This window comes from Carcharhinus amblyrhynchos, chromosome 11 (genome assembly GCF_965287045.1).
Source record: "Carcharhinus amblyrhynchos chromosome 11, sCarAmb.v2.hapA, whole genome shotgun sequence".
NCBI classification, from domain to species: Eukaryota; Metazoa; Chordata; class Chondrichthyes; order Carcharhiniformes; family Carcharhinidae; genus Carcharhinus; species Carcharhinus amblyrhynchos.
In genome coordinates, this window is record NC_137334.1 from 21,042,464 (window position 1) to 21,068,968 (window position 26,505).

The window sequence follows — 26,505 nt, forward strand, 5'->3', positions numbered from 1 at the left end:
AGTCCTTGCTGATGCACAGTATCGCTATGGAGTGTGCAACGATCATCGCTGATGTCTGAAGCACTGCTTTCTAGCTTGTGCTTGCCAGTATCTAGTCCATGTTCACTCTGTCATGCCAGCTACCTTATTCAGGTGATTATGCAGGGCTTGTATGTGGCCTGACTTTTTTTATTCCATCGTAGTATGTGGGCATCTCAGGCAAAACCAGTATTTTTATTCCCATCCCAAAGTAACCTTCAGAAGTGGGTGGTAAACCACTTTCTTAAACTATTGCACCATGTGGTGTAGTTATACACACAATTCTTCCTTTGTGTTTAGCAGATAAATTACTTTTTGAGCTTTGATCGTCAATGAGGGAACTTGTTTAATTCCTGTGTAATTACAAACAGAATCAAAAAGGATGCTTTCAACACAGGAGGCCATTCAACCTGACGTGTCCATGCTGGCTGTCTGAAGGAACAACTTACCTGGTCCCATTCCCCCATCTTTTCCCTAGAATCCTGTGTTTTCTTTTTCTCTTCAGATAATTATCCAATTCTCTTTTGAAGCTTTAGGTTGACTCTGCTTCCAATACACACTCTGGCATTGCATCATCAATCCTAACTACTCATGGGATAAAAACCTTTTTTGCCTATTGCTGTCGTTCTTACTTTTTTTTATTTTTTCCATATTCGTATGAATCAAACAATAGCAGGCGAATACCTCGACCAGGAAGTGCCAGACCAGCACCTCCCAGAATAAAGAAGCAGGAGAGTCCAGATTTGCCTTCAGAAAGGTAGATTTTCCCCCTGCTATTGTTGTAATATGGAGCGTATCTTGGAAATTCATTGCAAATAAAATCACTACTCTGCAAATCCTTGGGTTTTACATCTCAAATGGAAAGTATTCATTGCAAGGTGATAAATGAACACTAAATTTAGATGACAATTGTAAATTACTCCAGCTTTGCCTTTATTGGATTATAGTATTTGGGCCCTTTGATTGAATAACCAGCCCCTATCAGTGAGCTTCATCGACATTATGAATGCAAAAACCCACTTGTCACAGTCATTCATTTATGGATAAACGGTAATGGATCTCTCTTGGGTGCAACCTAAAACAAAGCTTAAGTAAGCTACACAGCTCTCTGACAATTGGGTGCAAGTCAGTTCTTGAGTGAGATGTGGCATTTGAAAGTTGTTGGAATTAAATTTACTGGTGAGTTCTTTAATGAAGTGAGACAACCCAAGTATCATGTGCCATGATGATTTTGTTAATACAGTTTATATACCCTTTCAAGCTAATAGACTTTTGGGAGCATTCATGCAACAATTAACTGGTAGGCAGAGAGTTTTTATAACAGAGTAGTCAGTAGGTCATTTTCAAGGATACCCAGTACTTTATTTATTAGTGTCACAGGTAGGCTTACGTTAACGCTGTAATGAAGTTATTGTGAAAATCCCCTAGTCGCCACACTCTGGTGCCTGTTCGGTTGCATTAAAGGGCATTTTAGCATGGCCAGTGCACCTAACCTGCACATCTTTTGGATTGTGGGAGAAAACTGGAGCACCCGGAGGAAACCCATGCAGACACGGGGAGAACGTGCAGACTCCGCACAGACAATGATCCAAGTCAGGAATCGAACTAGGGCCCCTGGCACTGTGAGGCAGCAGTGCTAACCATTTGCTGCACACTTTTTAAAAAAAAATTGGTGTCTTGATAGCTGTCATAAAATTACAGAATTTATAGCACGTAGGTCAATTAGCATTTCATATGCTTCACGTAACTTTAACGTACTTTTGAAACAATTTCATTGTCCCTTTCCAGAATTGGTAGTGCAAAGCCTGTGTCCAATGTAATTGTGGATAAAGGAAAGAATGTTGAAGAGGAAGAGGATGATGATGAGCAGTTTGTGGTGGAGGAAGCAGTCTCACAGCTGCCAGATATGCCAGAGATGGAACCTGTAAGTCAAGTTCATGTGTTAAAATGTGGTGTGGGAATAAGAGTAAAAGGCTTCTATGGTATTACACTACTCATCACCTGCATAGTGCTCACATTTCTTTATATCTTAAAATAGAATCCCTATCGTGCAGTAGGTGGTCATTTGGCACATTGAGTTTGCACCAACCACAATCCTACCAACCACAATCCCACCCAGGCCCTACTTCTGAAACCCCCCATATTTATCCTGCTAATCCCACTGACACAGTCAGTTTAGCATGGCCTGTGGGAGGAAACTGGAGCACCCGGAGGAAACCCACGCAGACACAAGGAGAACATGCTCCCCACAGACAGTGACCCGAGGCCGGAATTGAACCTGGGCCCCTGGTACTGAGAGGCACAAGTGCTAACCACTATGCCACCTTTTGATAGAGGGGGTGAACAAGCTTATCAATAATGGTGAAAAACTTAATTTAGTCCACTAAAAAAAAACAGTTGAGTGGCATAGTTGATTAGTACACTGCCTTTTCTTACATCTAGGCTTTGATTCCAAAGCTAGCTCAGAAGAAAGGATTACTCTGCCATACCTACAGGCACTAAGTGAAATGACTTGGGTCAGGTCAACATTGGCTTTTGGACACATTTATTCAGAAAGGTCCAACAAAGACACATGAAAGAAGTGAGGAAGTTAACTAGTGCAGTCTGCTCTTAAGACCTGGGTTATGATGTGTTGTTTGGATAACGTAAAAGGAAACTGTACCTTGTACGTACCAGATAGGGAGCTAAAGCATAATAATGCTTTTGTAGATAGGAAAGTTCAAACAATCAAAAGTTGTATGGAACCTTCCTCTGTTTGTCAATAGATTCCAAAAGGTGTTTGATAAGGTGCCTCACAAAAGGTTGCTACAGAAGGTTAGGGGGCATGGAGTTGGGGGTAAGGTGTTAGCGTGGATAGAGGATTGGCTATCGAATAGGAAGCAAAGAGTTGGTATCAATGGGTGCTATTCTAGTTGGCAGTTGGTGACTAGTGGAGTGCCGCAGGGATTGGTGCTGGGGCCTCAACTGTTTACCATTTATATACCATTTATGATCTGGAGGAGGGGGCTGAGTGTGGGGTGACGAAATTTGCTGATGACACGAAGATGAGTGGAAAAGCAAATTGCGTGGAGGGTGTGGAAAGTCTGCCGAGAGATCTGGATAAGCTGAGCGAGTGGGCGAGAACCTGGCAGATGGAGTATAATGTTCACAAGTGTGAGGTTATCCACTTTGGCAGAAATAATAGTAGGAGGGATTATTATTTAAAAGGCGAAAAGCTGCAGCATGCTAGTGCAGAGGGACCTGGGGGTCCTTGTGCACGAGTCGCAAAAATGCAGTCTGCAGGTGCAGCAGGTGATCAAGAAGGTGAATGGAATGTTGGCCTTTATAGCGAGGAGGATAGAATATAAAAGTAGGGAGGTCTTGCTGCAACTGTACAGGGTACTGGTGAGGCCACAGCTGGAGTACTGTGTGCAGTTTTGGTTGCTGCACTTGTGGAAGGATATATTGGCTTTGGAGGGAATGCAAAGGAGGTTCACCAGGCTGATACCGGAGATGAGGGGGTTGGACTATGAAGAGAGACTAAATAGACTGGGGCTGTACTCATTGGAGTTTAGAAGGCTGAGGGGGGGAATCTTATAGAGACGTATAAGATAATGAAGGGGATGGATAGGGTAGAGGTAGAGAGATTCTTCCCGCTTAGAAAGGATAGCAGGACTAGAGGACACAGCCTCAAGATTGGGGGGCGGGGGGGTGCAGTTTAGATCAGAGTTGAGGAGGAACTTCTTCACTCAAAGGGTGGTGAATCTCTGGAATTCTCCGCCTGTTGAAGTGGTGGAGGCTACCTCGCTAAATATATTTAAGTCATGGGTAGATAGGTTTCTGATAGACAGGGGAATTAAGGGTTATGGGGAGAAAGCGGGAAAATGGAACTGATCCACTTCACATCAGCCATGATCTTATTGAATGGCAGGGCAGGCTCGAAGGGCTAGATGGCCTACTCCTGCTCCTATTTCTTATGTCCTTATGTTAGATTACTTGGGGTACAATTCCAAAATCAGTTCCAAATTTCATGATGCTCAGACAAGCTCCAAGCACCAATAGATGAAGGGATTACTGTTTCTATATTGGTCTTACTAGTTTACTTAGTCCAACTGTCTCTGAACTTGCTTTCCATTTGAATGGGATAAGATATTAAACAACATCATAGGTGGAATTTTACTATCTCCACGGGCCCGTTTTGTGGTGGGAAAGATGCAACTTGCGGGAATGGAGCCCACTTTCGCACCTGTTCCCATTTAACCAAAAAGAAATCTGCGATCGGGAGCCCATCCAAAATGGGCGAAATGTCAACTTGCATTTTTTTTGCATTCATCACAATGTCATTAGTGAGTTTCACTCCCACTCACCTGCCTTACCCACCTCGTTCGCTGCAGCAGATCGGGCAGGAAAACACCTCTTCTATAAAAGTTGGATTCAGGCGCTAGACCATCAAGGCTCCGGTGAAGAATCCAGGAAGATTCATGAACAGAAAGGCCTTCTATTCAATAAAGGTGCAATTGGTGACCATCAGCTGATCATGATGCATTTTTGCGCCACATACCCTGACAGTGTGCATGACAGCTTCATATTGAGGAGTTCAGATGTCCTGGAGCTCTTTGAGGAGGGTGCAGGGATGGCTCTTGGGGAACATGGAGTACCTGCTTCAGACTTTACTAATGATGCCTGTGTGAAGGCCTGAGACTGAGGTGAAGAGCTGATATAATGAGGCCCACATTGCAAACCGTGCATAGGGTTCCTCCAAATGTGGTTTAGGTGCATGGACCGCTCTGGCAGGACCCTCCGGTATAGCCCCCTGACATTGTCCTGCATTGTGGTGGTATGCTATGCCCTACACAACTTGGTGCAGCAGCAAGGAGACCTTTTGGAGGAGGAAGAGGAAGATGTGGGAACTAACCAGCTGGTTGGGGAGGAGGCTGCCCAGCATTAACAGGAGGAGGAGGAGGATGATGAGCAACATCACCCAGGCGCTAGAAGGCTGGAAGCAGCAAGGATCAGGCATGCGATGGAGGCTTTAATCACCACATGCTTTAGTCACTAGGAGCCTGTGTTGCTGCACCTGGATTCCATTCTGTCGCAGGCACGAGGGTGATGATGACTCGTTATGCACCATTGTGATGATGCCCTGGTGCAAACTAGTCTGACTCTTACCTGAGCGCCACATGCATGCTAGCACCTGGGCCCAAATCTGGGTGCTGTCATCAGCCCTCCAGTGCTTGAGTGGTGTTGCTTGTTGTCATTGTCACCCAGGGCATGGCCTCAAAATAAGGGGGAGCAGATTTAGGACTGAGTTGAGGAGGAACATCTTCATTCAAAGAGTTGTGAATTTGTGAAATTCCCTGCCCAGCGGAGTAGTTGAGGCTACCTCTTTGAATGTTTTTAAGACAAGGAAAGATAGATTTTTGAACAGTAAAGGGATTAAGGGTTATGGTGAGCAGGCGGGTAAGTGGACCTGAGTCCAGGAAAAGATCAGCCATGATCTTATTGAATAGAGGAGCAGGCTCGAGGGGCCAGGTGGCCTACTCCTGCTCCTAGTTCTTAAGTTCTTATGATGACCTTGTGTAGGAAAAGTCTGACAATCAAAAAAGTAACATCTTGGGCACAAAGCTACCTTCTGAGGTCAGGCTCCCCACCTCTCATTCCTGGCAATCAGATTGGCTCGCAGTTCTTTATGGCAGGATTTCCTCTCATGAGGGGGCAGGACGTCCCATCTTCTGCTGCTTAGCGCTCCTTTGAGCCTGAAATGGTTGCGCAGCACTTGGAATTGGAGGGGATGACTTGTCTGCCAACTCAACAGATGATGGAGTCTTGCTTCTTGCCATCTAAATAAGTCAGGCCAGGAAGGGAGAGAAGGAGGGAGAAAGAAACAAGAAGCAGGAGTAGGTCAGTCAGCCTTTTGAGCCAACTCCACCATTCGTTATCATAGAATCCTACAGTGCAGAAGGCTGCCATTTGGCCCATTGAGTCTGTACCGACCACAATCCCAACCAGGCCCTATCCTGTGCATTTACCCTAGCTAGTGCCCCTGACACTAAGGGCTAATTTAGCATGACCAATTGACCCAACACACACATCTTAGGACAGTGGGAAGAAACCAGAGCATCCAGAAGAAACCGACACAGATGCGGGAAGAACGTGCAAACTCCACACTGACAGTGACCCAAGGCTGGGTCCCTGGTGCTGTGAGGCAGCAGTGCTAATGACTGTGCCACCATGCTGAGGATCACCAAATTCTATAACTTGATCACTCCCCCCTCCCCCCACCCCCCCATATCCCTTGATCCCTTTAGTCCAAGAACTATATTTAATTTCTTCTTGTAATCAGACTGTGTTTAGAGTGTGTACTTGGGTGTGCGCGCATAAAATAAAACATTAAATATTCCAATTCTGATCAAAATGTTATTTGTGGATCAGTGTGTCTAACCACAAGTAAATACAAATTATTTCTTTTGATCATCCTTGCCCATATTTAAGGTTAAACGGCTGGGGGAAAATTGCAAATAAAACAATAATGTTCATTTATAGTTTCTGAATATTGTCCAAATTTTCTGTTCCATTATCTCTGGCTACAACAGCTGGATTTTCCTGTGCTCCCGGCCAGATTCTATATTTGTTTGATTCTTTCTCCTTCCTTTCTCAATGATATATTTTCGCTGTTACGGTTTTCCCCTCCCAGCTCATCAACAGATGATGCTCAGAATTTATTCTGGAGTGCTGTATTCATCGATCCCTCATCTTTAACTCTTCCCCATTCATGCTCAGTTTAAATGCTAATTTCATACAGTGTGAGTATGTGTTCTGCATGCTTGGTTTGGCTGGCACTGCCCAGATAAATATTGACAGGATATGGATATTAGTCTGTGATGCTAACAAAACTAAAGCAATCTGAGTTAGCCTGCATCTTCTTCAGCTGATTTCATACCATAGACTTTCACAGCAAAGGACAGCGTCTAGTTCAGCATGCTGGAGAGCTTTTGCATTTTGAAAGAGCTCGCTAATTCAGTCCAACATCAGTTTTTCTACCATAGAACCATGTAAAATTGGAGATAAAAGGAGAAAAGGCTGGAAATACTCATCAGGTTAAGCAGCATCCGTGGAGAGAAACAGCATTAACATTTAAGTGACTCTTCATATAAAATTAGTTCCCTTTGAGAAAGTATCCCATTGCAATTTTGAAGAACCAGATTCCATAAGCACTGTTATGCATTCCAGATCTTAACAATCTCTGGGTGAAGGAATTTCTCTTCATTTCCCTTCTTCTGCCAATAATTTTAAATCTATGACTCCCAGTTACCAACCCACTTGACAGAGGAAACAGTCTCTCCCCCATCCCCTCAACCTCAACTACTTGCTTTAATAGCTCAGTTTTAAATATTTCTAGCAGGACTCCCTTTAACCATCTCAATTCCAAGATGAAAAAACCTCTATTCTTTCCAGAAAGTTGAATTCCCTCAACGCTAACCTCCTATGTACCTTGTCCAGTGCCAGGACATTCTTTGTAAAGTGTTATGACCAGGATTGCTCCAGCTGAAGCAAAAACTAATGATTTGCAAGGGTTCATCATAATTCCTTGCTTTGCTTTCAGTGCCCTTACAAAGCCAAGTAACCCAGACACTTGAACAGCTTCTCAGCTTGCCCCGCCATCTTCAATTAGTGAATATAAACCCCAGGCCCCTCTGTTCTTTCTTTCATTCTCACAAAATAGTACCAATTCAATAATTCTGCTTCTCCATGCTTTTATTCCCTAAGTACGTCACATTAAAGTGCATTTGCCATGTATACACCCATTTCATTAGCCTGTGTCCTCCTGATGTCTGCCACTGTCCTCTCTGCTATTTACTACATTACCAATTTTTGTACAACATGTACATTTTTTAAATGAAAAATGTTTAGCTACATTTATTACAAAGAGACAGATCAACTTGGAGTACTGCTGTCTCACAAATACTGTAGATGTCGGTGTATCAGTCAACCTTTGAAGCCTCCAAAAATGGGGATGACTTATATGCCAAGTGAGTGGCTGCCATTCTGAAATGCCATCGTGGTTTGATGCAAAGACTAGGTGTGCCTTAGATTCTCATACACAGCTCACATCACCTGCACGATCCCTTGCACCCAGCTATAAGCTACTTGTATGTAATATGTGCGTTTGTGGATGAAACATTAAGGCTGACTACTAATGGGAGTATAGCATGCCATGGCTAAAAAGGGGGTCCACTTAAATGGCAAGCATATGGGTCTGAATAAAACAGAGGTCACCTAGTATGTCAGGTCGACTTGTACTACAATTCAGCTTTGGGCTGGAGGTTTAGAAATATCACTGGATCTGTTCGGTCAAAACACTGCCAGCCATATTTTTATATTAGCAATGTAGAATTCCTGTTTGCTTTCAGTGCAAGAGTTAACATCAAAAGAAATTTTATACCAGGTCCTTTTTCCACAGTGTTGATGGAATCTGTACAGGAAATGCTTTTGGATCCAAATTGAACGTTGATAACATTTTTATTTCAGTGCAAGTTTAAAAGGGGTTTACTCCAAATAAGGAAAAAAATTTGCAGGGTACAGATTATACCATCCTCCCCAACTGACCACAAAGAAATAGTCCACAAATGTGTAACAGCTGTTTTTACTAATATCTACAGCTTCAGAAGTGGTGCAAAAATAAAGACAAATCTTCAGGTGCAGATTTCTGCAACTACCCAAAATTCAGATATCGGAAAAGTATGAACTTTACTTAAAACAAATGTGTTCTCATTCTGAGCCAGGTGGTATATTTTCAGTTCATTTTACAGCTGGATATTACAAAGTATCCCCTTGCCATCGCAAGTGGCCATCATGTCACAGATAAAGTCATCTTTGATCACACTGCATCCACGCACCTTTCTGAAACCCAACCCAACCCAACTTCATTTTGTAACCCCACTCACTTATATGCATTTTGTAAATCATACTGCCTAGCTTTTAGCCCCCATTCACCACATTTCTGCAGCATCTGTTCAACCACATCCTCACCTTAAAGCACTATCAAACCCTGCTCACTTCTGCCAAAACTACTCACTATTCCAGGATCATCCAGGAATGCAAAGATAACCCTAGGCTTCTTCTATAATCCATCTTCTTAAACACCTCTTCCCCCTTCACCTTGATGGTAGCCATGATATGGAGATGCCGGCGTTGGACACGGGTGGGCACAGTAAGAAGTCTCACAACACCAGGTTAAAGTCCAACAGGTTAAGTTGGAAAGACTAAGCTGTGAACACTTGATTACCTGTCAAGACCTGCGTTTCAACCACTCTTCACATTCCAATCTGTAATTATCTTGCAATTGTGTCTTTGCTCATATATTATCATGTTTGTGAACTAACCTCCACTCACCTGAAGAAGGAGCAACGCTCTGAAAGCTTATGCTGCCAGAGAGCCAGTTGGACTTTTTCCTGGTGTTGTGAGACTCCTTACTGTGCCCTTCAAGTATGGGGGGCTGCTGGATACCTTTCTCACTAAGATTGAGAACATCCATTCAGCTGGCTCTTCTTCTTCTCTCCTTTTGCTTAACCAATGAGTCAAATTTCACTTAATGTCCTCCATACACAAGCCCTGAACTCACATTCTTCTCTAGTTTGTCTCCTTTTCCCATCATACCCTCTCCAAACTCACCTTATCCATGGTATACGCCTCCTGCACCCTTGATCATGTTTCCACTAAATTGCTGACCACCCCATTTCTCTTCTAGGTCCCAGTTAGCTATATAGTTAACAGCTGTGTCCACTCAGATACTGTCGTCTCTCCTTCAAATCTACTATTATCGTTCCCTCTTCAAAAAAGGGAACCTGTCCCCAGTCCTTGCAAACTAGAATCATAGAATTCCTACTGAGCAGAAGGAGGCCATTTGGCCAATCAAGTCTGCTCCGAACACAATCCTACCCAGGCCTTATCCCCGTCACCCCACATATTTACCCTGCTAATCCCTCTAACCTACGCATCTTGTGACACTAAGGGGCAATTTAGTATGGCTAATTAACATAACTCCCACATCTTTGGACTGTGGGAGGAAACAGGAACACCCGAGGAAACCCACGCAGACACGGTGTGAACGTGCAAACTCCACACAGACAGTGACCCTAGCTGGGAATCGAACCTTACTGCCCCATTTCTAACCAGCTTTTTCTTGAACATATGTGGCCTGTTAAATCTGTGCCCATCTTTTCCACAGCACCATGTTTGAATTCCTCCAGCAGGCCTCTGCTCCCGCCAAGGTATCAAAATGTTTGCAGAAGTCGCAAGCGACATCCCATATGATTGTAGCCATGGTAAAATATTCCTCCTTGCCCCTTGGGAGTCATATTTGACTCTGAAGTAATCTTATAAACACACATCTGAATCATCACTAAGTCAGGAAGGTGGAGTTGAGGATGATATCAGATTAGCCATGAACTCTGAATGGCAGAGCAGACTTGATGGGCCAAATGGCCTACTTCTGCTCTTACGTCTTATGGTCTAGTCTATTTGCACCACTTGACTCCGCCCTGCCTCAGTTCAGCAGCTGTGAAACCTTCATCTATGCCTTTGGTAACTCTACACTTGACTATTTTAACACATTTAAATTCTCAACTTCCACTCTCCGTGAAGCTGCATAAGATCATCAAAAGTCTGCTGCCTTTATTTTAACTGAGACCAAGCACTGCACACCCATTATCCCTGTGCTTGCAAACCTACACTGATTTCCAGTTAAATAAAGCCTCAAATTTAAGAATCTTTATCCATGTTTTCATGGCCTCACTAATCAAGGGGATTTTCACAGTAACTTCATTGCAGTGTTAATGTAAGCCTACTTGTGACGAATAAATAAACTTTTTTTCTCTCTGTAAACTTTTCCAGTGCAACAGTTCCAGTTGAGTACACTTTCTCAGAGTATCTACACTCTTCCAATTCTAGTCTCTTTCATATCCCCACAGCTAATCGCTCCATTGCTGCCTTCAGTTGCCCTGGCCCTAAACTCTAGCATTTACTTTCTAACTCTTTTGAGCCCTGCTCCTTCTCTTGTCTTCTTTAAGAAGTTTCTTCAAACCTATCTCTGACCAAACGTTCAGAAATCTGCCCTAATATCCCCTTAGTTGGCTCAATGTCAAACTTTAATTAGAGGTAAGACTTGCACTTATGTAGCCCTTGTCACAATCACTCAAAGCACTTTGCAGCCAGTGAGGTACTTTTTGAAGCATCATTGCTGCTGTAATGTAGAATTACATGATATAATGGGGCTCAGACAGCAATGCGATAATGACCAGATTATCTGTGTGTGTATGATGTTGACTGCGGAATAAATATTGGCTAGGCCAGCGGGGATAACCACCCAGGCCAACTTTGTAATAATGCTGTGGGATCTTTTACATCCAGTTGAGCACAGGTGGACCGTTGATTTAATGTTTCATCTGAAAGACAGTGTAGGGCATTCAGTGCTGTACTAGAGTGTCTGAATTGTGAGGAAGATCCCCTTTTTGTCCGCAGACCTCTTTGGAGAAGGCTGATCCTAGCAGTAAACACTGACTGTTTTGCACTGAAGTAAAACTGACAACAGTGTAAACAGCAGGTGGTTGTGATTGAGGTTCAAACTGTGATTTCCATAACCTCTGGTGTGACTGGCAGCAAAAATATTATAAGGCAATTAGTGGGATTTGACTTTCATTATTTTCTTATGGAGAGACATAGCGTGGAATTTAACAAGATTTTTTCTAAGTGTCCAGCTAGCGTGAAAACAGGAGAATTGCTGAACTGTGTTTCAGGCAAGTCTTCATTCCCAATTTATGCACTCAGTCTTTGAAAATATGGGCTAGACTACTTCTAGCCGCTAGAGGCAGCGGGAAGGGTCTAATTCACCAGACAGCCAGCAGCTCGATTCACAGCTAACAAACTGCATATGCTCAGGAAAAGCAGAAAAAAAAAGCTCTACTAACAGACCCTGCCAGTGGAAACAACCTTCTTGTTTCTATCTTATCTATTCCCGTCATAATCTTATGCTTCGATAAGATCCCCCGTCATTCTTCTAAATGCCAATGAGCATAGTTCCTGTCTACTTAGTCTCTCCTCAGAAGCCAACCCTCTCAACCCAGTGAATCTCCTCTACACCATCTCCAGTGCCAGTATATCCTTTCTCACGTAAGGAAACCGAAACTTTACATAGTACTCCAGGTGCGGCACCTTATATAGCTGCAACATAACCTCTTTGTTTTTAAACTCCATCTCTCCAGCAATGAAGGACAAAATTCAATTTGCCTTCTTAATCACCTGCAAACCTACTTTTTGTGATTCATGCGCAGGGGCACCCAGGTCCCTCTGCACAGCAGCGTGCTGCAATTTTTTATCATTTAAATAAGAGTCTATTCTGCTGTCTTTTCTACCGAAATGGATCATCTCGTATTTATCAACATTGTATTCCATCTGTCAGACCCTTGCCCACTCATGTAGACGGTCTATATCCCTTAATAAAAGCAAATTGCTGCAGATGCTCCGGTTTCCTCCCACGGTCCAAAGATGTGCAGGTTGGGTGAATTGGCCATGCTAAATTCTCCTTCTGTGTACACGAACAGGTGTTGGAGGGTTGAGACTAGGGGATTTTCACAGTAACTTCATTTCAGTGTTAATGTAAGCCTATTTACGACTAATAAATAAACTGTACATGACCACACAGTAGAGCGACTGTACAATATTGTTTGAACAAAATTTTTAACCAAAAATTATCTCCAAAGCTATTGGTAAGTAGAAACATTACTGTTGGCCTAGAGTGATTAAATGGATATTTTTACCTGTGTTTTTTCTAGGCTACAGCAGTGGAACTGCATGGCGGTGAAGACCACGGTATGTGTAACTAAAACATGTTCAGTAATGTGATAATCTGACTTATTTTCTCCTTTGTGTTGTTAATGGTGTGCCCCAGGAATGTGTAATGGGGCCCCTGTTTTTGATTATGTTTATATATGACATGGGTGAGAAATAGAGAGCTACATAATTGCAGTTTTCTGATGACACTAAATTTACAGGCCCAGTAAAATAGTCCAGATAGGGTCAGAAAGTTGCAAAGGGATTGCTGGACAACACTCACTGCTGGAGTTTGCTATGGACAAGCATGAGAATATTGGAATATTTTCAAAAAGGCAAGAAAAGAGGAACTGTGGATGAACAAAGTGACTTGCGGGCTCAAGTACATAAATTACTAAAAGTTAGTGTAAATGTACAAAATCAAATTAAAAGGGCTAATGAAACATTGGCCTGTGTTTAAAGTGGGCCACAGCACAAAGACGTGGAAGTTCTGCTATAGTTGTATAAAATTCTGGTTCGACCCTATGTATGCAATAACCGGATTTAATTCTGGGCACCGCACCTCAGGAAAATGCATTGTCCTTGGGGGGTTTGCAGACACACAATGGTCTCTGAGTTCAAAGGGTTAAATTTAAAGAAGTGGTTGCAAAGACTAGATTTGAATTCTCTTGAATGTAGAAGTTTAAGGGATGATCTTTGAGATGTTTTAAGACGAACAAAGGAATTAGCAAGCTAGGGAGAAACTATTTCCATGGTGGAAGAATCCATTCCAATGGGGCATAATCTTAAAATTAGAGTGAGGCCATTTCTTCACACACAAACCAATGGAAATCTGGAACACTCCTCCAATAGGTACTGGTTGGTTGTTCAGTAAAAGCTTCAAGACAGAGTTTGTTGTTGTGGTAAGGGTTATGGAGATAGCATAGTTAGATGGAAATACACTAAAGATTGAGTAACATCGGAACAGAAGGAGGCAATTCAGCTGATCTCTATGTTCTGTGTTGATCGGCCATAATTTAACTGAATGGCCTCCTCCATTCCCATGTTACTCACCCCTTAGTTGTGCAATCCTTGGCGCAATGTGCGGTGCACGTAATCACTCATTTCAGTGACATTGATGAATACAGCGACATTGGGGTGTCATGGTGGTGCAGTGGTTAGCACTGCTGCCTCACAGGGTCAGGGACCTGAGTTTGATTCCCAGCTTGGGTCACTGTCTGTGTGGAGTCTGCACGTTCTCCCTGTGTCTGCGTGGGTTTCCCCCAGGCGCTGTGGTTTCTTCCTGCAGTCCAAAAAATGTGCATGTTAGGTGGATTTGCCATGCTAAATTCTCCCTCAGTGACCAGGAGCCACAGTGTGGTGACTAGGGGATTTTCACAGTAATTTCATTGCAGTGTTAATGTAAGCCTATTTGTGACACTAATAAATTTAAAAAAACAGCTGATTGTTAGCAATGACATTTAACTCTTGAACGTATTGTTGGGGGAAACCCCTGCAGGTTCCATCTGGATTAATTGTGGAATGTAACCTTACCATCTATTTTTGCCAGCCCTGCAGCTTAAATATTTTTGAGTTGAAATTTGATGCACTGAAGACCATTGTTTATTCTATGGTTGTGACTGGTTTCCACCACCAAAGCAATGTATTAACTCCCCTGGAGGAGGCCAGAGAACAATGTACTGTTGAGTTGTTAAACATCTGTTGCTTAGTAGTGTTTGCCAGTTTTTATTTTTGGTCACAAGTGGGTTGCTTTAGAGATGTGTGAAAATACATTTCACATCTAAGTCCCAAGGTTTAGTTACTAGGCCGTAGGGATTTTCTACAGTATAAAGAAAAACTGCCAAAACTTTTCTGCATCTGTTTTTATATAAAAATGGTAATTACTCCATGTTAAATACATGCATTATTTCCAGTCTACAGGGTTGGTAGCAAGATGATTTTTGATTTGATTTATTGTCACATGTATTAGTATACAATGAAAAGTATTGTTTCTTGTGAGCTATACAGACAAAGCATACCATTCATAGAGAAAGAGAGGAGAGAGTGCAGAATGTAGTGTTACAGTTATAACTAAGGTGTAGAGAAAGATCAACTTAATGCAAGGTAGGTCCATTTAAAAGTCTGATAACAGCAAGGAAGAAGCTGTACTTGAGTCAGTTGATACGTGACCTCAGACTTTTGCATCTTTTTCCTGAGGGAAGAAGGCAGAAGAGTGAATGTCCCAGGTGTGTGGGGTCCTTAATTATGCTGGCTGCTTTTCCGAGGCAGCAAGAAGTGTAGACGGAATCAATGGATGGGAGGCTGGTTTGCATGATGGATGCATACTTGCATGCATGTGTGTGTGTGTATGTTTGAATATTGATGTTTACCACACCTTCGTATGGGAAATTGTCCAGTTTCCATTGGACCGTGTTGGTTCATAGACCTGTATTTTGGGGCAGTCACAAAATTGTTCCTGGATTTTCCCCTAGGTTTCAGAAAGAAAATAATTCTTTATTCACCCTCCATGATATGTTTATTACATCTGTTTATTTTTTCATTATTTTCAATTGAGTAGAACACATCTATATGTACCAGACAGAAGTTAAGTTGAATGTACTGCTTGAAAGGAAAAATTTACTTGTTGAAATTGAAACTTGTTCTTGTAAGATCCAAAAAAAAGAGGAAGGAGTAGACTATTTGGCACATCGAGCTTGATTTGGCTGATCTGATTATGGCCTTAACTCCATTTTCCTGGCTGCCCACATAAGCCTCATCTCCCTCAAAAACGTGACACAACCTCCACTGTTCTCTGTGGAAGAGAATGCCAAGGGTTAGCACTCCTTTGAGAGAAGAAATTCCTCCTCATCTTCGTCTCAAAGAAAGTGATTGTTACATCTATCACTTTCTAATAGTCCTCCTGATTTACCGTGTTTATGTTTTGAAGCCACTGATCAGAGCTGTCTGGCACCGTGGTCTTTCTGGATTTTCAGAAGGCATTTGACAAGGTACCTCACAAGAGGTTATTGCAGAAGGTCAGGGGACATGGAGATGGGGGTAGGGTGTTAGCGTGGATAGAGGATTGGTTGTCAAATAGGAGGCAGAGAGTGGGGGTCAATGGGTGCTATTCGGATTGGCGGTTGGTGACTAGTGGGGTGCCCCAGGGGTCGGTGCTGGGGCCTCAGCTATTTACCATTTATATAGATGATCTGGAGGAGGGAACCGAGTGCAGGGTGTCGAAATTTGCTGATGACACCAAGATTGGGGGAAAGGCAAATTGTGCGGAGGGTGTGGAGAGTCTGCAGAAGGATCTAGATAGGCTGGGCGAATGGGCCAGGAAATGGCAAATGGAATTTAATGTTGGCAAGTGTGAGGTGGTCCACTTTGGTAGGAAGAATGGTAGGAAGGACTATTACTTACGTGGCGAAAAACTGCAGCAGGCGACGGTGCAGAGGGACCTCGGGGTCCTTGTGCATGAGTCGCAAAAACCCAGCTTGCAGGTGCAGCAGGTGGTCAGGAAGGCAAATGGGATGCTGGCCTTCATAGCGAGGGGGATTGAATATAAAAGTAGGGAGGTCTTGCTGCAGCTGTATGGGGCATTGGTGAGGCCGCAGCTGGAGTACTGTGTGCAGTTTTGGGCGCCGCACCTGCACAAGGATATTTTGGCCCTGGAGGGAGTGCAGAGGAGGTTTACTAGGCTGATACCGGAGTTGAGGGGATTGAGCTATGAGGAGAGGCTGAATAAACTAGGCTTGTACTCGTTAGAGTTTAGAAGAATGAGGGGAGATCTCATTGAGACGTATAAGATGATGAATGGGATGGATAGGATAGAGGTGGAGAGACTCTTCCCGCTCAAAAAAGACAGTAGGACTAGGGGGCACAGCCTCAAGATAAAGGGGAGGCGGTTTAGAACGGAGTTGAGGAGGAACTTCTTCACTCAAAGGGTGGTGAATCTCTGGAATTCTCTGCCCGTTGAAGTGGTGGAGGCTGCCTCGCTAAATATTTTTAAGAAGCGGGTTGATGGGTTCTTGATAAGAGAGGGGATTAAGGGTTATGGGGAGAGGGCGGGAAAGTGGAACTGAGCCACAACAGATCAGCCATGATCTTATTGAATGGCGGGGCAGGCTCGAAGGGCTAGATGGCCTACTCCTGCTCCTATTTCTTATGTTCTTATGTTCTTAATATTTATGACATTCTGGGAGTGAGGAAAAGAGGCAATGCTTCAGAGAAAATTGAGTTCCGTACTTCCTGTGGCCAGCAGTTTTAAGGGAATTTGCTTTTCATCTTTCATCTCTAGCTCCTGCCTTTGATTTCAAAACCATCAGTCACCAATAGGCAGTAGCTATCTACATCTTCAGCAAAATTACTTTGTCCAACTTCATCCTGGTTTCCAGTGTATATGAATCTACGATAGAAAATAACCCTTAAGTTAAAAGACTCGCAAGAGTCTTTTATGGAACTAATAAATATTGCAGTAGGGAGTGATTCTCTTAGCTAGAAACTTTGCATGACATCCCAGGCTGCACCAGAGTCATTTTTTTTTTGTCTGATTACAGTTGTGTAAAGCCCATTGGATTGCAGGTATAGGGGAGAGACAAGAACGTAGAGGCCACAATCAAATCCGTCATGATCTAATCAAATGGCGGAGCAGGCTTGAGGGGCCTACTCCTATTAATTCATATGTTTGTATATGTATTACAGGTGCTAAATAAGTATAATTTATTACATTGAACTGTGATGTGGGTTATGACTATAAAAAGCCCTCTTATCTGCCTTTTAGTATTTACATTAATCTTGGAAAACAGCCACAAAAACAGTGGAAGAATTTTACGTGATGCGAATTTTATTCTGTAAGAACACACACAAATCTATTTTTGTTGCAGGTGTGCTTGTCAGGAAGATTTTAGAAACAAAGAAGGATTATGAATCATCAAAGTCTGCAACAAAACCCAAAGACCAGGTAAGGAAAATTTACAGGAGCCAATCTTTTTTATATGATACTTACGCTAGCCATTTAGGTACATGACTTTCAACCATGTCATGATTAAGCAGCACAAGTTTTCTGTGATTGTTTAGGTGGAAAATAGACTCCAGTCTTTTCACCTTCTCATCTTGAGATTCAGGTTTTGAAGCTAACTATATCATGTCATATCTTTATGATTTTTTTTAATAACACGTTATAATTTTCCAACTTCTGGAAGCACCATACGGTTTGTTTTACTCCCAAAGTGGGAAGGGATATGCTTTGTTTGCAGCACCAAAATAGTTGCCAATACAAGGAACTATTTTTCCTGGACAGTGCTAACTTTTGAGAAAACTACTGCACAGACTAAACATTTGAAGAAAGTAATCATTAAAAGCCAATGTACACGCTTCTAATATTCTCTGATAATATAGAAACTCTTTAAATTGGAGTAAAAAACTGAATATTGTGGGTTAAGCCTTCCTTCCCTGTAGCCTTTTTTTACCGCATAGCCATAGATAACAGGTAAAGAAAAATCAAAGTCAGATTGTGGCTTTGCAAGCTGAATGTTCATAAAGTCACTCAAGTATAAAAGATCCAGAAGTAGATGTGGTCATGTGACATGTATTTGGAGTTACGCTGTAATAAAAAAAACTGCAGATTAGTAAACACTAATATGAAAGTTAGTCCATCTCCTTTTTCACCAACTATCTCAAACGTACCTATGGACAGATCAAACAAACAGCACTTCAATCAACTATTCTTTCACCTAAACTCTTGCTTCAATATATCGAAAGCACTTTTGACGTATGGCAACATGATAGGAAAGAATTTCAGGAAAAGTAGCTGGCATAATTAAAGACCCCACGCACCCCGGACATTCTCTCTTCCACCACCTTCCATTGGGAAAAAGATACAAAAGTCTGAGATTACGTACCAACCAACTCCAGAACAACTTCTTTCATTAGACTTTTGAATGGATCTACCTTATATTACGTTGTTCTTTCACTGCACCCTAGCTGTGACTGTAATACTGCATTCTGCACCCTCTCCTTTCCTTCTCTATGAACAGTTTGCTTTGTATTGTGTGCAAGAAACAATACTTTTTATTGTATGTTAATACATGTGACAATAATAAATCAAATCAAAATAACACCTGAGCAATCAACATCTGTGTATTAAATTTACCACGGAGACAGAACTGTAACTTTCCATAACGTTTGATGTTCTCATCACAAAGTCTCACAGCAACACATCAAGATATTAAGTCTACCAAAAATCCACTCATACTGACAGTTATCTGAACTGCTGGTCTTTACCTCCACCCTCCAATTGGTGTCCAGCACCCTCATTAGGAAAGCTTACGTCATCAATGATAGGAAACATCGACAACAAGAAACATGTCAAATTAAGTTTATGCTTCAGCTCAGTGGTTTCCCTTTACACAGGGAGCACACCTGCCTGATGCTCACTCTGTAACAACTACTTCCTCTAAAACAAGAGTCACCGTCCTGTATATTGGTTCCACCTCTCACAGACAACACATTCTCAAATCAGTGAACACGGGAGTCTGACACAGATGCACCATAGGAAGCATCCTCCCCAGATGTATCACAGCTTGGTATGGCTCCTGCTCTGACCAAGACCGCAAGAAACAAAGGGTTGTGAACGTAGCCCAGTCCATTACACAAACCAGCCTCCCAACTGTTGACTCCGTCTACATTTCCTGTCAGCATACTCAAGGACCCCACACATCCTGACATACTGTCTTCCACCTTCTTCCATCAGGAAAAAGATTCAGAAGTCTGAGGCCATGTACCAACCGACTCGAGAACAACTTCTTCCCTGCTACCATCAGACTTTTGAATGGACCTACCTTGGATCTTTCTCTACACCCTAGCTATGACTGTAACACTACATTCTGCACTCTCTCCTTCTCTATGAACAGTATGCTTTATCTGTTTAGTGCACAAGAAACAGTACTTTTCACTGCATCCCAATACATGTGACAATAATAAACCAAATCATCAGTGAAACCTATCTCCTTCCTTCATATCCACAAAGACAAGAAACTATCTTTCAATAAGCCAAAAATTTAAGTCTGAAGTCACATACCAACCAACTCAAGAATAACCTCTTCTCTGCTGTCGTCAGACTTTTGAATGGACTTGCCTTGCATTAAATTTGATTCTTCTCTGTACCATAGCTATGACAGTAACACTATATTCTGCACTCTCTCGTTTCCTTCCTTATGGTATGCTTTGTCTGTATAGCATGTGAGAAATGATACTTTTCACTATATGTTAATACATGTGACAATAATAAATTAATCAAAAATCAAGGAATTTACAGCATACCATGCAACTGCGGACCCAGCTACACTGAGGAAACTGGCCGCAACCTACACACTAGTCTCCAGGACTAGCAAGCCTGATTCAAACACGGTGAATGGGACAAGTCAGCTATTGTCAAGCACACTCAGTAAGCATCACATCCAATGGCCCAGACTGTCGGTTAGTACTTCCAGCTAGTCAACAATCACTGGAGTGACGTGAGGACATGGGCTGTGGACAGAGCTAGAGCCAGATGCTAGAGTTGCTAAGTCTTAAGTCAATGGATCAACTCAAGATTTACCTCATCCATCACATACTGGCATCATCAGGTGTAAGGATTCGCATTCTAATCAGTAATCTCTAAACTGTCTGTGCTTTATATGCTCTGTCTGAGGCCAGAACACTCCATTCACCTGACGAAGAGGCAGTCCCCTCGAAAGCTTGAGAGTATTATCAAATAAATCAGTTGGACTAAAACCTGGTGTTGTCAGACTTCTTACTGTGTTTACGCCAGTCCAACGCCGGCATTCCCACATCATCATCAGGTGAGCCATGAAGATTTACCAACAGTACATCATCCCCCAAGACAGCAACCTTATCAGTGACATCTGGCTACTGTTACTCAGCGACCATGTTACTGGCCACTCTGCAAAGTTGATATGCACCACCCATTTCAAAACAATAGCCTGACCAATCAACAGTGAGATTATTCCCATCTTCCAGTACAAAACTTCCACACTCACCTGTCCCAGTTGTTCCTTCAGATGAAGGGCAGAGTAGGCTGCCCAGAACATTGAGACCCACCAGGTTTACAACATTCTTAAGATAACAACTGCCCTTCTCAGAGCAGATTTTACAAGGGGTAACCGTAAAATTGTATTACTCAATGTTATTGCTTTCACGATGAAGACCTTTAAATAACTTTCAGTCCGTTTTTGTTAACAAATGTATTGGCTTTTTGCATGCGTACATTTTTTGTTACTAATGTTCTGTAATGTGCTCTTTGTAGTAGCCTAGCTTATCTTAATAGAGAAATTCATCTTATGAGCAGCAGGTCGGAATTCTTGCGAGCCAGAAAGAAGATATCGATCTATTTTGAACAAATGACTTTTGTGCTTAAGTCTCTGGTAATGTGCTCTGTACCACAAATCTGATCCAAATCTCTCTGCATTCTGAGATAACCAGAATTGTGTTTGTGTAAGGAAGGTAAGCCATGCAGGAAGCGATGGTCCTCTGAGATTGTACTGTCAAGTTCTCTCTCATGTATCGTGTGAGGGCAGAACACTCAGATGCCTAGAAGTTTCCAAATGCACTCCTTCATCCTTATGATTACTGAGGGAGTTAATGCAACATCTATTTACTGTACTAGTTGTCAATATTTTAGAGCAGATATTCACAGTAATATGTTTGTTTTGATCATTTAAAATATTGTAAAGGGGCCTTTAAAGTTTATTAGTGCCATAAATAAACTTCCATTAACACTGCAATGAAGTTATTGTGAAAATCCCCTAGTTGTCACACTCTGGCACCTGTTTGGATACACTGAGGGAGAATTTAGTTTGGCCAGTTCACCTAACCAGCATGTCTTTGGAGTGTAGGAGGAAACTGGAACACCCGGAGGAAACCCACACAGACACATGAAGAATGTGCAAACTCCACACAGTGACCCAAGTTGGGAATTGAACCCTGGTCGCTGATGCTGTGAGGCAGCAGTGCTAACCACTGTGCCACTATGCTTTCTGCATAGTGGCACAGTCTTGACGTAAATGGCACTACATAAGTGACAGCATTGTTGCTACAATGATTAGTTTTTGCCCCTGTCAGTGTAGACCAGAATGCTGTATTTTGAAGAGGCTGGAATTAATGTTCTATATTGTAAATGTTCCTAGTTTCTCACATTTACCCAGTGGAATTTTGTAATGCACAGAATATCCTCTAGATGATGCTCTTGTTAATCAAGGAAATGAAATTCAAAACTAAAGCAAAAGATTTTTAAGGAACCAAGGTGCTAAGGTCATTTGAAATGATATTTTTATATCATACATATTTCTAAAATAAAATTGCTTGTTTAAGAGCTACAGTTGGAAAGTTGGCATGTTGTTTTTGGAACTGATGATGATACTTAACTATCAATATTGAAGCATTGTGATCCTGTTAATATATTTGGACATGTAAATGACTTTTGCCAGATTTGGAACACTTGAAGCAGACCAGGTGGTTTGACCTGCTGGTATTCACCCTAGAGTGCTTAAATAAATGGGTCTTTGTGATGTGGCCCACTGTTTCATATATTTAATTATTTCCGAGATTTGGAATTGTTCCCAGGAAATGTAGATGGGCCTATTTGGTGCTTATAGATAAACTGAGAAATCACTCAACTAGGAAATTACAACTCATTAGTTTAACCTCAAGGCAAGTTGCTTGAAGGGATTACTAGAGATGTGCTATATGAACATCTCAAGTAATTAGCCATAGTTCACAAGGAACTACAGCCATCTCTCTCTGTTAGAGAGAGAATTGGTTACGTCTAGCTTGAGGGGCACCACTCCACAAGTATTGAGCAAGGGGATGAAGCAGGGCTTCATGAACAACCACAGCCAATAGGCAGGGACTATTAAAGTTTATTTATTAGTGTCACAAGTAGGCTTACATTAACACTGCAATGAAGTTATTGTGAAAATCCCCTAGTCGCCACACTCTGGTGCCTGTTCGCGTACACCGAGGGAGAATTTAGCTTGGCCAATGCGAAAAACCAGCACGTCTTTTGGACTGTGGGAGGAAACCGGAACACCCGGAGGAAACCCACGTAGACATGGGGAGAATGTGCAGACTCTGCACAAACAGTGATCCAAGCTGGGAATCGAACCCAGATCCTTGGCAGTCTGAGGCAGTTGTGCTAACCACTGTGTCACTGTGCCGTGAGATTAGGGAATCTTGGAACAGATTCTGGCGAAGAAAAACGACTTGATTGAATCTTTTTAAAAGGTTGCAAAAGGGTGGAGAAATTGGTTCATACTGTAATTCAGAACTTTCAAAAATCTTTTATTAAAAGTACTAAACAAGAAATTGTTAAAGAAGGTTATATCTTCTGGAATTGATGGAAATATGTTATGCTAGTTAGTGTTGGCTTCATTGGCAAAAAAGGTGGCAATTAATGCCGTGCAGGGATTGAGGTTGGGGCAATTACTTCTGCAGAACATCAGGAGAGTTAGTTTAATGTCTGTTGTAGATAAAATGTTAGAATCCGTGATCAAGGAGAAAATAGCGAGGCATCTTGAGGAGAATTGTTTGATAGAGCAGACGCAGCACGGTTTCATTAAGGGGAAGTCGTGTCTGACGAATTTATTGGAGTTCTATGAGGATGTGTCTAGGGTGGTGGATAGAGGAAAGCTGGTGGATGTGGTGTTTCTTGATTTTCAGAAGGCGTTTGACAAGGTGCCTCACAAGAGGTTATTACAGAAGGTCAGGGGGCATGGAGTTAGGGGTAGGGTGTTAGCGTGGATAGAGGATTGGCTGTCAAATAGGAGGCAGAGAGTGGGGGTCAATGGGTGCTATTCGGATTGCCGGTTGGTGACTAGTGAAGTGCCCCAGGGGTCGGTGCTGGGGCATCAGCTATTTACCATTTATATAGATGATCTGGAGGAGGGAACCGAGTGCAGGGTGTCGAAATTTGCTGATGACACCAAGATTGGTGGAACGGCAAATTGTGCGGAGGGTGTGGAGAGTCTGCAGAAGGATCTAGATAGGCTGGGCGAATGGGTCAGGAACTGGCAAATGGAATTTAATGTTGGCAAATGTGAGGTTGTCCACTTTGGTAGGAAGAACTATTACTTACGTGGCGAAAAACTGCAGCATGCGATGATGCAGAGGGACCTCGGGGTCCTTGTGCATGAGTCGCAAAAACCCAGCCTGCAGGTGCAGCAGGTGGTCAGGAAGGCAAATGGGATGCTGGCCTTCATAGCGAGGGGGATTGAATATAAAAGTAGGGAGGTCTTGCTGCAGCTGTATGGGGCAGTGGTGAGGCCGCAGCTGGAGTACTGTGTGCAGTTTTTGTCGCCGCACTTACGCAAGGATATTTTGGCCTTGGAGGGAGTGCAGAGGAGGTTTACTAGGCTGATTCCGGAGTTGAGGGGGTTGAACTATGAGGAGAGGCTGAATAAACTAGGCTTGTACTCGTTAGAGAATGAGGGGAGATCTCATTGAGACGTATAAGATGATGAAAGGGGTGGATAGGATAGAGGTGGAGAGGCTCTTCCCGCTCAGAAAGGACAGTAGGGACTAGAGGGCACAGCCTCAAGATAAAGGGGGGGCGGTTTAGAACGGAGTTGAGGAGGAACTTCTTCACACAAAGGGTGGTGAATCTCTCGAATTCTCTGCCCGTTGAAGTGGTGGAGGCTGCCTCGCTAAATATATTTAAGACGCGGGTTGATAGGCTTTTGATAGGCAAGGGGATTAAGGGTTATGGGGAGAGGGCGGGAAAGTGGAACTGAGCCATGACAGATCAGCCATGATCTTATTGAACGGCGGGGCAGGCTCGAGGGGCTAGATGGCCTACTCCTGCTCCTATTTCTTATGTTCATAGAGAGTGATGAGATCATTGGAGAAAACATTGCAGATGATGATATGTGTGGGTGTGAGGACTTTAAACAAAGCAACTAGTTGCAGAAAGAGTGGCCACTGAATACTCCTATATCTGGTTGATATCTTTTAACATTGAGAAAGGTAGCATGAAGCATTTTTGAGGGGAGGGATGGCAGTGCCAATCATAAATAAGGGCTTCTTCTGGCCATATGTAGAAAAGTGTCCATTTGTTGCCCTCACACAATGGACTTGTTTTTTATAGATAGCATTCAGTACTTTATTTCTCATCAAAAAAGCCAATTCAAATTAAGTCCAGTCGTGATCCCCACGAGGGATGAATTAGATCCAAGTTGACAAGACTTTGCATCCCACTTTGGGATCAATCAAACAAGATCTAAGCTGAGGCATTGCATCCCTTCCTGTGCTTGGTCTAATGCTTCATCTTGCCTGAAAGGCTGAAATGGCTTTAAAAAATTGCATCAAGTAACGCCTCAGTTTAACCTCATTGGTCAACCTGATCCTTCACTCTAGCCACGATCGCAGGCATCAGCACACCCTAGTGCAATGGGCTTGCCTCCTCCCCTGCCTGATCATGGTTTTACCTCTGCAACAAGCTGCTCAATTGATACCAAGTTTAAAGGCTCATCTTTATCAAGGCAGCTTTGAGAGCTGGAATTTATGTTGGAAAAGTTTGGACTTCAAGGTGGTATAATTGCTATCCTTAAGCTAGGAAGGAATTTGATATAATCTGTGTGAATAGGTTCCCTGATCCAGATACATAGCAAGACTTTGGTCATCAACACAAGTATTTTTTCAGATGTTTGTCAGCCTCTGAAGTATGTGTGCTGAATGTAGGTTTTTATACACATATTCAAAAAAATATTTTCTTGCAATTGAGCCTGTGTCTATGTGTGCCCTGTTTGTGAACCCAACTCTTCACTTACCTGATGAAGGGGCAGCACTCCAAAAGCTCATGATACCAAATAATTCTGTTGGACTTTAACCTGGTGTTGTGAGACTTCTTACTGTATTAAAAAAAATCTGTAAGAGTTCCTAAGTGCAAGACAATCTTGCTGGGTTGACAGGGATGAGTCCCTTGAAACTTGATTGCTTTTAAAGTGAATTTCTTTAGAATTTTCCTTATGTAATTTTGTCCAACCCAGGTGATTGGAAAGTAAGAAGGAAATGGGGTGAGATTGCCTATCCTTTTTATACTTTATATGCCCTTTTTTAAGATTTTTTTAAGCGGCTCTGAGACTCAGAGTTAATTGGTGTGATCATCGATGGTTTAGTGCCCTCCTTCCCAATTGCAGTTGCTTTCTTGCCCTACCTCCTGCCCCAAATATTTTACTGGTGCTTATTGTTTTTGTAACTTAATTTTTAATTTGTTTGTAGTGGTGAGAAATTAATCACAGTGTGAATATGCAATAATGTTTTTCCTATTCAATTTTACACAACTTGAACATTTGCCTAAATTGAGTTGACTCTATTCATCTGTGCTCTAGGTTAACTGTCCAGAATTGACAGCTGTGAGCCAAGCAAGCATGAGAGGTTAAACAAGGAAACATTTACAAGTGCACTGGTCAGGGGTGAGACAGTGCTGCTTTAAATAAGTGTTAAAAAAAAAGTTTAGCAGATCAGTGGCTGGAAACAACTGGTCCTCATTAAGATCATTACACACTCTGAGAGTTTAGTGTATTTTTTGGAGTTTTTTTTGTGTAGTCAGCTGAAGGCAGTTGTAATTGTTTCCTTCCTGATCAGAAAGGGTTTGATGTTAAATGCAATTGAATAAAATTAGCCTGCTACAATATACTGGCACCACAG

At 42.4% G+C, this 26,505-nt stretch overlaps 1 protein-coding gene across 2 annotated transcripts in view; it reads left to right on the forward strand.

Annotated features, from left to right (window-relative positions):
• Nucleotides 1-26,505, forward strand: part of traf3ip1 (TNF receptor-associated factor 3 interacting protein 1) — a 96,921-nt gene that overhangs the window by 47,328 nt on the left and 23,088 nt on the right. For both annotated transcript variants that reach the window (XM_080198742.1, XM_080198743.1), the window contains 4 exons: nucleotides 692-775; nucleotides 1,807-1,942; nucleotides 12,828-12,864; nucleotides 17,688-17,764. In XM_080198742.1, the coding sequence (XP_080054868.1) occupies nucleotides 692-775; nucleotides 1,807-1,942; nucleotides 12,828-12,864; nucleotides 17,688-17,764 (334 nt within the window). The remainder of the gene's footprint in view (nucleotides 1-691; nucleotides 776-1,806; nucleotides 1,943-12,827; nucleotides 12,865-17,687; nucleotides 17,765-26,505) is intronic.